This window comes from Papaver somniferum, chromosome 7 (genome assembly GCF_003573695.1).
Source record: "Papaver somniferum cultivar HN1 chromosome 7, ASM357369v1, whole genome shotgun sequence".
Taxonomy (NCBI): domain Eukaryota; kingdom Viridiplantae; phylum Streptophyta; class Magnoliopsida; order Ranunculales; family Papaveraceae; genus Papaver; species Papaver somniferum.
Window position 1 is genome coordinate 18297769 of NC_039364.1, and position 12380 is coordinate 18310148.

The window sequence follows — 12380 nt, forward strand, 5'->3', positions numbered from 1 at the left end:
TCGTTCAAGTTACATAAATTAATATTATACTAGTTACAAAGTTAGTGACAAAAAATCAAGGTGACCAAACTTGTGATACAAAAACCTCACTCAAATGTTGGAAACCATTAAAACTCCAGCTTAAACAAAATCGATACAGAAACCCCATCAAAACAAAATTGATACAAAAACCCCAATTTTCAGAATTTGGTTTCACCAAATTTTATGTTGGTTTCATCATATTTTTTTTGATGAAACCATATTGGTTTCATCTAATTTTTTGGAGTTTTTGTGTTAATTTTGTTTTGATGGGGTTTTTGTGTTACTTTTGTTTTGATGGGTTTTTTATGGGTGGATAGTGACACCTTTGGGGTTACAACTGTTGCAACCGAAAAAATTGAAAAAAAAATTGAAATTGAATTAACATTATTAACTGACTTCATTTTACGAGTTCAACAAACTAAAATCTCTTCCAAATGTGAAAACAATTTTACAAAAAGATTGAACAACCTTTCTTGGTGGTTCTTGTGTACACGGATCAGGACTACTAGGTTCATTCGGCTAAAATGCAACAAAAACACACAAACACTAAAAAAAAAAGCTTATAAGTAAAGAAAATCGACAAATCATCAAAAGAAGAAAAACACTTCAATGAGATTGATTCCTTGCATCATCTTCTGACTGCAAAGTCACTCTTGCATAAACCCCAAAAAAAGATTGATTCCTTGCATCATCTTCTGACTGCAAAGTCACTCTTGCATAAACCCCAAAAAAAGATTGATTCCTTGCATCATCTTCTGACTGCAAAGTCACTCTTGCATAAACCTCGTCGGCTTCTTGTTCAGCCTACAACAAAATATTCAAAGTCCAATTAGCATCATACTAGACATTATAACATAAAAAATATATAAACATAGATTAGAACCAAGACTAATACATGCCAGTAATTCGATATGAACAACTCGACAAAGAATCTTGAAGGTAGAGTAAACATAAGAATTCTCTCCACTAATTATTTATTTGTTGATTCTTCTAACTATAAAAACAAAATTCTTCATAAAAGGATTGAACGGTGAAAAGCCAGAAAGTGAAATTAGAATAGAGAAAAGAAAAAGAAGGTACACTAGACACTAGGATTCATATTTAGTGCTAATTTCAACCCTTGGTCTATTTGATTAATAGGTTGGATAATTACCTGGAAAGGAATACCGGGTTTCAGGAACTACATTTTTCTTCTCAAGAACCACCACTGTCCTTCCAACAACATCAACTTACGAGTAACTTGTCTGCAAGAATTCCACAAAGATACAATGTTTTAGATATGGGTGATTGAGTACATTTCTCATGGTAGAGTCAACAGAAATACACAAATGTCTAGCAACTTTTAGCAGTAAGTCATTAATACTGTGTACGAGAAGAAATACCTCGAGATGTTGATCAACTGGAAAAGGAACGATTGCAGAAGGATCTTTTGATCCCTCGGGTAGCACCACCTGATGCATAACGTATATACAATCAACCAGTATGTAAAACAGATAATTGTACGTTTTTCATTTCCATATCACTTAATAGATCATGGATGAAAGGATCCGGTAAGAATAAAATTAATAGTCTAACACAGCTATGATATTATTTGTACCTTCATGGTAAAATTTTCAACTACGGTGTTAACAAGGGGACATCCGAAACTGAAGTTAAGGTAACGCTTGCCATCAGCCGACTCGAAAAGTAAGTCCTCTAATGGTAGTCCATACCCAATAACGGAAGTGGATTTCCATCCTCCAAACAATGGATAACGTGGCTCTATTTCAAGCTCGGACTGAAACAGAAAATTCCGGTTATAGTGATTTATAAAGAACCCCATGAAGCAATTTCTTAGTAAGAAAATTTTGCAGTACAGAAGTGTAAGATGTTTAAAAAACCTTTGAATTACTAGTACGCAAGTGTGATGTGATAGTAGACGGAGTGCACTCGAGGGGGTAGTCTTGCAATTAGCTGCTTAAATGGAGATATACCACTAATCGATGCCCTAGATTGATATTCAACCCTGGAAGAATGAAGAGTTCAGAGGATTATGATAGATAACAATTTAGAAGTAGAAACAATACAAACATCCGCAAATCAACAATGTATCAAAAGTAAATTGAATTTCTTTCAAAATATTAGAAGACTTCATAGGATGTCAGATTATCTGGTTTCATGAAGTAAACATGCCATAAAACGATAAGCTAAGTGCATTTACGGTGCAATAATTCCACCAATACTTACACGAGAAATGATACGAAAACCTTATTATGAACTAATAATTAACCTTGAGAAGATGCCCTTATGACGTGCGCCAGCATGGGCCAGAGCATAGTGCTCTGTAATTTGTAGGCTTCCCCAATGAGATATTTCAACCTCATGTACAAGTTCCTCAACAACCGAAAATGGACTGTTATTCTCAAAGTGAACAAGTATTGTAGAATATGAATATAAGGAGTACGGTTATCATATTTCCCATACTTGATATCTGCACCAGCACGGTTAGTAGGTTCAACTCTCGTAAAAGATTCAACATTATTGCTTGGAGTTTTAACAAATGTTATATGTTCCTTAACATGATAAGGTGATAAAATAATCGCACTATCACGGAAATACACAAATTGTGGTTCTGATTGATTGATATCTTCAGGAAACGGTTCTAACAAACGTGTTAGTACATAAAGCACTTCGACAGTGACGGTTTCACCAGGTTTTAATGTAATGTACCAAATTAGCTCAAAATTTTACCAGAAAAACACAAAATGGATGAAGAATGGAGAATGAAAATCAGTTTAGAGATGACGAGTCTTTACTTGCTCCATATAACCTTGAGGAAAGTAAGAAACCCTTTCACCAACATCAACAAGAGGACCAGTACAAGCTCTCCATAACTCTGAATATAGATCATCACATCCATAACCTAGATAAATCCAACCAAACTCAAAATCAAACAATGTCAAAATAGACACAAAATGAAACTCAGAGAAACGAGAAGCTTGATTTCTAATTTATGAATCAAAACCTAGAAAATTTAAGAGAACCCATTATCAGAATCAGAAAAATGAGCCTTCTTTTATAATTTCTAAATCAAAACCTAGAAAAATTAAGAGAACCTCATTAACAAACACAAAAAAATTAGCTATATTTCTAATTTATGAATAAAACCTAGAAAAATTAAAACCCATTTATCATTAAAATCAAAATCTCACCTATATTTTGTACTTCCCTAGAGCTATTATCAAACAGAAACACCATTAAAACCAGCAAACCACTACCGCCAGCACCACCACCACCACCACCACCACCTCCTTCTCTCCCACAAAAAAAACCAAATAAATAAGTAATAAAAACCCTAAAAAATTAAGAAAAAATCGCAATAACAACAAAAAAAAAACTCAATTGCTTGATTATATGTTCTCACTCAAAAAAGCCTAAATCTAAGAAAATATCACAGAATACTAACCACCACCAATTGATTGCAGAACGTTGATTAAAGCTTTAGAGCAACCAATACATCAATAAGATTACCCCCTATCGTGAATATCAACAGCTACAACCTAGAAACACGATAACAATAGAGAATGTTATCATCCAAGCCAGATCTACTAGTTCATCAGAAACATCACATCTGTTTAAAGTAAATCTAGGGTTAGGGGTTATATTTTGGCTTTCAATTTGAGTCATCCAAAAGATGCAGCAGACAGTGATGAAGAACCTAGGTTTTCATTTGAACGATTTGAATCAAATGATTTTATTATTTTTTTCTGAAAGATAGAAAGTTGATTAGAAATGATTTCCGCTATGAGATGAAAAAAACATGATTTAAACTGGGTTTCAGATGGTTTCCGCTGATAGGAGAAAGAGGGAGAAAGTAGTGAGGCAGAACGAGAGAGAGAAGGTAATGAGATAGAGAATGAGAGGCTGTGATCGATAATAAAAAAGATAGAGAACCGAGTCAGCTTTTCCGAGTATCTGAATGGGCTGAACAGTGAGTCAGCTAAAAGTGTGGGCAGGCACACTCACGAGTCGCACGCATACAACTCCAATCTGTTGCGAATCGCAACAAAAACTACGAGTTGCGAATTTTGTAACAAAGATTAGCTGTTGCAAAATTTTCGCAACCGAAATTCGCAACTGAAAATTCGCAACAGGGATAAAGCTATTGCGAAATCTAGTTACTAATCCTTGAATTTGGCATAGTGTACAAAACCTATTCCGTTTTGAAATTTTTCTGGTTTTCATCAGTCCACTGCCGGCACAGTCAGTTATTTCTCGAGCATGCCGGTACTGCTAACGGCATAGTATATTGCTTAGATTTGTATGCCGGCACACGATGTAAAGTATCCAGAAAATTGAATTTTTTTTCACTTGACTATCGGCATTGATAGATTTCTATCGAGAATGCCGGCATTTAGTTACGACATTGAAATGTTAGTTACCAAGTAAGCCTGCACCATTTTCCGGCATGGTCTTCATCACTTCCGAATGTAAAAAAAAATTCGTTTTCAAAGTGAGGAGCCGACAGAAAAGGAGAAGAGAATTTGAAAGGGAGTATGGAAAATTTAGAATTTGAAAGGGAGTGGGGAATATTTAGGTTTTAAATCCCCAACCCTAAAAGAGATTAATAAGAAGTGAAGATGGAAACGGGAGATATGATTTTGTTTTTTGATTTTAAGTTTTTAGATTTTTATTTTTACGGAAGGGTATTTTTGTATTTTCATACCCAAAAATCACCCCTTAGCAGACACTATTGGTTGGGGGAAGTAATTTATATCCCCCAATTGCAAGTTATAAAAGAAAACAAAACAAAAAAAAAATGCTAAAATCCAAAGTTATAAACTCAAAATGTTCAAGCATTGAGCAGCGTGTGGCTACTTTTATGGCGCAAATATGTACAGTCAAATCCTCTCTAAGATGTTTATAGAGATGGCGTTTTTGAATTCTTTCAGTGGAAACTTATATTCTCTTGTAGGATGGTCATGGAACACTTCAAGATCAGGGTTCAAATCTTTGTTTGGATAAGTAGTCCAAGTAGGATCACGTTGGGTTTCCTCGATGACCATGTTATGCAAAATTTTAGAAGTGAGCCTAATTTTGACCATTCATTGAAGATCATAATAACGATATGGCCTACAAAATATGGTGAATATTTTTTTTCAAGATACCAAATGCATGCTCAACATCGATCATTCCTCAAAGGCATTTGTTATGTACTAAAATACTTCTCATCCTTTGAATTGACACCAAGGTCGGACTTATTATTGGATTGACCAAAAGTTAACCATTGTGGACAAATATCGTCTACTAGATAATACCCCTAAGTGTAGTTATTAATGTTGATGATTAAATTACAATTATGAGCGATTATATGCTCCCGATATGCAAACAATGATGATTTATGCAAAACATTGATTTCATTTGTGAACAAAAATTCCGAAAAAAAACATGTCAAATATATTATTCATAAGTGGTGAATCTTCTAAAATTATAGTTGGTTTTGAGTAACGATCCTTATAGTAACCTTCTCATTCAACTGGATATCCCTGTCACGCCTAGTGCACGCAATCAAGATTACTTAAAATTCCTGGGAACACCTTATTGTGTGTTTCATTAAGAATTTTTCCATCTATCTAAGTAGGTTTCAATAGTCAATATAGAGCAGTTGTTTTCGTTAAGAATTCTGCCACACTCAATCTATGTAGTAGACTACCCAGTCAATATTGCTGATTGTTTCACAATACATTCCAACATATTGGAATATGGTTGTTTAACCCATATGGATATACTTATCGGTGGAACCCGCTAGTATTCCATGATAAAACAATATTCATAGGGATACAATGATCTTTTGTGCAGGAATAAATCCTCGTACATGTGGTGCATTATACCAATACTCAAATAGAGGTTTTACCTGACAAACCTCATTAATAATCATTTGAAGCAAGTTGCGACCCATACTGAATCGACGCTGAAATTATTCATCAGACTATACACATCCACTGAAAAAATAATCATACATCAACTTTTCGTGGTAAAGGTGGCGCTCTCGCCACGTCCATCTTCCTCTGAAGATTTCTTTTATCTCTAAGTCTGTAGGTATTATCACTAAATGTAACATCAACATAGTATTTCGATGTCTTTTAGCCGCGGCTGAATCTTCATACAATTATCACAGAATATCCATATGCTCTTTTTGCTATTCTTCGTATAATTTTATACTCATTTTCATTTACTCTTTAAAATAATCAAAATCATAATTCATGGTGGAGAAAAAAATAAATTGAATGAAAGTAAAATAACACTGATTCGTGTAACTAAGAGGGTTGTGATTTGAGATAAGGATAGGGATAGAAATTAAGAAAGCATTGATTTGCGCTAAGAAGTAGTCGTTGTTGATATAGTTGTTAGCGACACAACATTTGTTGCATTGTCCTGAGACAACTTTATCATAGCGGAGAATTACATTTGTCCGACCACCTAGCTTTAAAACTTTTGGTTTTGAAACTTGCTATAGATATTGTCCTAGGTATCGAAAATAAGTCTGGGGGTGGTTGACACATTTGCTATCATTTTAATTTAGTTTTCAAAATTTCTCTATGAACGGGGAAACAAACTATGTTAAAACCGTCATTCACATATTTTCTTCTTTGTTGGGTACCATGTCATTCAGCAAAGGACCCCAAACTCAATCATCTTCTCTTTCAGTTGAACAAGTGAGTGAAAGATTTCATTACACGACAAACAGTTCGCATTATGAAATTAAAATGGAAAAAAACGGTGAACAGTTTGCCTTGTGAAACAAAAATTAAAAACAAAAAAAACAAAAAAAAACAAAAAAAAACAAACAAACAGTTTGCCTTATAAAACTAAAAATAAAAATAAAGAAAATAATTAAAATGAAAAAAAAAAAGCGAACAATCTACCTTATGAAACTAAAATTAAACAAAAATAAAAGGTTGTTGTATTGTTTATTATCCTTCTATCCCATGCTGGACTTTACACCCAGTCAGGATCTCTTTCATTTTGAAACCTGGCTTGATTGGGGCATACCCAAACTAATTGGGGTATACCCATATTTATATGGACATAGTGCCCTTACTAAGGGGAGGCCAAATATGGGTGTAGTTACAATACTACCCTTACCCTATATAATTCTAATTACCCTAAATCAGTTTTATTTTATACCATTTCATCTTATTATCTTCTTCTCCTCCACCTCTCTACCTTACCGACCTCCCCCACCACCACCATCGAAACTCGACGATTAAATCAAGTGGATCGTCGATTCGAAAATTCCGATTAATCTTCAACCATGGAACCTCCGAGGGCTAGTAAGATGAAGCAAACAAATAGAAAGCGCAATGAATACAACCCTGAATTTGCAAAACTAGTTCAACAAAAAGAGAAGAAAAAACGGTTGAAGAGGAAGAATTCGCAGCCACTGAAACACGATAAATGGTGCGATTAAGAAAGTAAGGGCTTACTTAAACTCACTCTAGTACTTCAATTTCATGTTTGCATGTTAAATTAGGTCAGAAAAATCGAAATTATGAATTGGCAGTTGCGACGCCGGCAAGGTATTATGTTATCGACCTTACCGGATTTTCATAGTTAGGGTTTGGCCGGCAGACTCTTAGGTTGAAGAACTTGCCGGCTGTTTAGTATCTGTAACTGCTACTAGCAGGGCCGACAAGCTCTAAGGTTGACGAACTTGCCGGCGGCAGTTTTTTTTTAATGAATCCAGCGTATTATAATATTTTACCCTGTCGGCTACTTGTTTTGAAAATATTGGTTCCTGATGCCTTGAATTTTTAAAACCGGAATGGTATATGGATAAAACCATGTCGGTTGTTAGTTGGCCGGCAATGTATAGGTAATGTACCTTGCCGACCTGCAACGTGGAAATTTTTTTTTCATATTTGCTATAAGTCGGAAGGATATTTGAATGCTACCCTGCCGTCTATACTTCCGCCGTCTTATATGTTTTAGTCTAACATGTCGGCCATTATTCTGCCGGGTTGGTCATATTTATCGACCCTGCCGACTTATAGTTTTGTTTCTTAATCGTTCTTGTTCAGGTTGGAAAAGGCAAATAAGAAATCTCTGAAAGATCGTAGTCCTCCTACAAGACCTCCTCGTGTTGGTGAAAAACTCTTGACTTTAACACATCGAGGGGCATACGTTGTCCCGGGAACGACAAAGATCCGTATAACGAATGATTCTGAACCACCATCTGAACCCAGTGATTCAGACGAGACTCCAGATGAATACCAATCAATTCCATCTGGTATAAGAGGTGATGATGATGATGTTGATGAAAGCACTCCGTCTGCTGGAGGAGGTAACAATGATGATGATGGTGGTGATCAAGACATTCCTAATGTTGGAGGAGGTGATGATGATGATGATGGTGATGATGATGGTAATGGAGATAAAGACAAGGAAATCGAAGAACAAATTATTGAAGAGGCAGTGGAAGAAGAAGAAGACGATTGAGAACAAAGTCAAGCTAATTTCAACAAACCGAAGCTTCAACTTCAACAGAAACCGGAACGAAGAAGAGGGTGATCACTAAACCATATAATTATCACATGCCTCCCCCTCACTTGATGCTTACACTGAAAAAAGGTGAGCTTCCAAGGGGGTACCCCAAGAGATGGTGGAAATGTTCTTTTTGGATACAAAGACTCATGGGAATGTACGATCCATAATACTATCGGAAGTAATCTCAATCCTTCTTTGTTCTTTATTCAAGTGTGTATCTATTTTAAATTTGCGTCAAGTGTTTTTATTTATTTTTATTTTGTTTTTTTTTGGTATTTAGGATCACAAGCATGTCGTCCGTCTCATGAGGTACCAAGCTTCATGTGCAGTGAATAACACTTGGAAACTTGAGGATGAATGTGAGGAGGTGCAAGTGATTGTCAAGAACTCCGGGTTGTGGCCTGCGGTGGAGAGTTCGAATATTGAGCATGATAAAGTTACCGTATCTGCATTCTGTGAGAGGTTCTACGGAGAGATTGATACAATGTTATTCCCATTCCGTGACATGACGATAACTCCCGATGATGCTCAACAAATTCTAGACCTCAAAGTTGATGGAAAAGCAGTCAGTGAGGGATTCAATAATAAGTTTTCTTTCAAGGATATTTATGAATTCAGCTAGAAATTATTCGGTTGGAATCAGAACGAGACAGAGTCTGTTCTTGAGAAGAAGGATGGTCGTCTAACCAAGAAGTTTAATCTGAAGAAGTTGAGGGACACATTATCCGGGACCAAGAAAATCTTTGATACGGAAGGAAGGTTGAACCCGGTGCGAATAAATGCTACCGCGTCAGCTTATTTGCTACACGTCCTGGAAAAATGTATCTTCCCCGAAAGTTCCGGAAGCTTGGTAGATGCCAGTTATATGGAACTATTGGATCCCTTAGATAAGGTGCTTGGGTATTCTTGGGGTACTCCGGTGGTCGCCTTCTTGAACAATGATTTGACAAAGTGTTCTAGGGCACTCACTGCGCAAGTTAACGGAAACACATGTCTCTTCCAGGTAATTTTATTGTCTAAATCATTTATATTTGCAAAATTCTCGTAAGATAAGATTTTTACTAAACTTTTCTTTTTGCATAGGTTTGGATATATGAGCCCTTCCCTTCTTTGTTCAAAACCAACTCATACGTCAAAGTGGATGCGAATGTTGCGGTTGATAAGCCAAGAGCGCAAAGGTACAGTTTTAAGGGTACTCAGGATAAGGAAATACCGCAAAATCTTATCAAACTCCGAATCGCCATCGAAAAATTGACTGCGGATGATGTGATATTTGATCTGTATCGAGATGATAGAAATCAAGGTTTAATCCAAAGGAGAGATGAAATTGCATTATACTACGGAACCTTGTTGTGCTCACCGGGATATTCAATGTACGATCCACATCAGGTAATACGACAATTGGGTTACATCCAAGAAGAACCTCATTTCGATGAAGAAAAGACGTTCTTTACTTTGTTAAAGGATGACTGCTCCACGTCCCAAAAAACTATCAGCGTCCCTTACTTTCCTCCGCCATCTCTAGAACATTGGAACGGAAGACGTGGCTGTAACATCGACGTGAGTCTTTTGGACGAGGTGACCACCGATAATGAAGTTAGTGAGAGATACATGGCGTGGTACTTGGGTTGGGCTCATCCTACTATGCTTAGGGAAATGACTGCTGAAGAATTGGCTCGTAAGAGAAAGATGGCATCGAAAGACCCAGCAGCAAGTCTTAAGTTCTTTGTATGTATTTTAGAGTTGCTCTTACTATTTTAAGATTACATTATCGAATCATTCTATTAATTGTTTGTTGTTTAATTGAAAATAGAAGGAGTATTTGAAGACCTTTGTGAAGGTGTTATGTTGTGCGAAAGACAAAGGAGAGCCTTTGTCGATTGAAGAGAAAAGCAAGCACATTGACTATGCTTGGAATGTTGACAATGAGGATTCCCATGAATTGTTCAAGCAACTTGAGGCTGAAGTAAAGATGGAAGAAAAAGCTAGGAGGGAAGCACAAGCCAAGCTGAATGGTGACAAAAAAAGGGCTCGTAGCGGTCGTGGTGGTGAAGGTAGTAGTAGTGGTAGTGTTCCTAAACGGGGCTGTGGTCGTGGTCGTGGTGAATGAATGCTTTCCTAGTTTATTTATTTATGTTGTGATGGACAAATGTTTAAGTTAATGATGTGGACAAATGTCTTTTTAAGGTTTGTGGGACTTGTTTTCATATTTTAGACAAAAAGTGTTGGATTTCTAGTTGTTGAATGAATGGTTTGTTTAGATATGTAAAGTTTCAATACTTATGCCGGCATGCTTTTCTTAAGTTACATTGCCGATTATTCCAAGGCCGGCAAGGTTGTTAATTGTCAGACTGCCGGCCCTGATAGCGAAAATTGTGTAGTTACCAGGGCCGTCAAGGTAATATGTTATCTACCCGTGACGGCTATGAGTGGCAGAAAAACCTTTCTCCTGATGCCTAAAATCATATACGGTCGGCATGGTAACAAAATTAAGACCTTGCCGGCCAAATACTAGCCGACATGCTAATGATCCAATACAGTTCCGGCGGATACACAGAAGAAAACCTTCCTCCTGATGCCTAAAATCATATAAGGTCGGCATGGTAACAAAATTTATACCTTTTCGGCCAAAGCATAGCGGGCATGATAATGACCCAATACGGTTCCGGCGGATACACAGAAGAAAATGATCTTCTGATGCCTAAAATCATATAAGGTCGGCATTTTAACAAAATTGTAACATGCCGGCCGATTTAAATTTCAAATTTTTTCAAGTACAATTACATTGATTGACTTGTACTTATACACTATAACGGCCAAATTTGGCCACCATCCTATAAATACAATACTTATCTCCACAAAACAACACACAACTATGTACATATACTCTCCAAAGCTCATATCATCATACACTCCATCTAACTCACCCAATAGCTCTATACACACAACAATGACTTCATTTGATTCAAATGAATATTTGGTAATCACCAAAGCTTGGTATGCGGAAAAACAGCTTAGACGTTAATCCTCCGAAAGGGTGGATTCCACAACCTTTTGGGCTAGGGTACACAACAAATTTATCCAAGACTTTGGGAATCCAAATTCAAGAAGTGTTCAACAAGTGCATGAGAGGCACGTAGTCATTGAAAATGCAATACTTGCATTTTTAGCTCTCCAACCTCGTATTTTTAACACTCTCCCTTTCACCTTGTCCATTGCACAATTTCTGAGTATTTTTGTGGTTTGTTTTACGTGATCCATGTTGTTTTATCTTCCAATGAAACACCACTAACAAATGTAAGTTTGTTTTTGTAGTACGAAGTCATGAAAGCGTGCTACTTGGAGGAAAAGGGGGAAGCATTTTCTTTCGATGCAAGCTATCACTTCTTGGCCGAAAGAATCCCGGAGGATAACCCGGACTACTTGGATGTTGTATCGTCTTCGTCCGAGGAAGATTGATGGCTTTAGAAGTTTTTGTATATGTTTTGTGGGTATACCTCTATGTAAGCCCTCACGAGACTATAACTCGTCCACTAGGGTCGCCTAGGGGTTCAAAGGCTTGATGCACATGCTAAGTGCATTCGTTTTTCCGTCGACAAGGAGTTTTATTTTATGTTTCAATCAATGTAGTAATCAAAATTGCATGAATAAAGTGAATTGCATCTATTAGAATTCAGTCTTTTTGGGTGGATAACCAAAGTCGGCAAGGTTGAAATATTACAACCATGCCGGCTAAATTCTAGCCGGCCAGGTAAAAAAGTTAATAAATGCCGACAACAGGGAAGCCGGCGAGGTAATAAATCAATACCATGCCGAGTACCTGCGCATTTATA

General features: G+C 36.6%; 1 protein-coding gene and 1 pseudogene across 1 annotated transcript; one reads left to right on the forward strand and one right to left on the reverse strand.

The window, feature by feature from the left end:
- Positions 1–627: 627 nt before the first annotated feature.
- LOC113294264 lies at positions 628–3258 on the reverse strand (annotated as a pseudogene).
- A 5794-nt stretch (positions 3259–9052) lies between these two features.
- Positions 9053–10784, forward strand: LOC113294265 (protein MAINTENANCE OF MERISTEMS-like). Its single transcript, XM_026542666.1, has 5 exons — positions 9053–9112; positions 9191–9550; positions 9631–10275; positions 10499–10601; positions 10735–10784. The coding sequence occupies exons 1-5, from the start codon at positions 9053–9055 to the stop codon at positions 10782–10784; spliced, it is 1218 nt and encodes a 405-aa protein (XP_026398451.1).
- Positions 10785–12380: the final 1596 nt, after the last annotated feature.

Bases quoted from the DNA above. Each gene is read 5' to 3' on its own strand.
- LOC113294265 (XM_026542666.1), top strand. From the start codon at position 9,053: ATGACGATAACTCCCGATGATGCTCAACAAATTCTAGACCTCAAAGTT. The intron at 9,551-9,630 runs GTAATTTTATTG...CTTTTTGCATAG, and splicing joins GAAACACATGTCTCTTCCAG to GTTTGGATATATGAGCCCTT. The intron at 10,602-10,734 runs GTAGTAGTAGTG...TGTCTTTTTAAG, and splicing joins TAGCGGTCGTGGTGGTGAAG to GTTTGTGGGACTTGTTTTCA.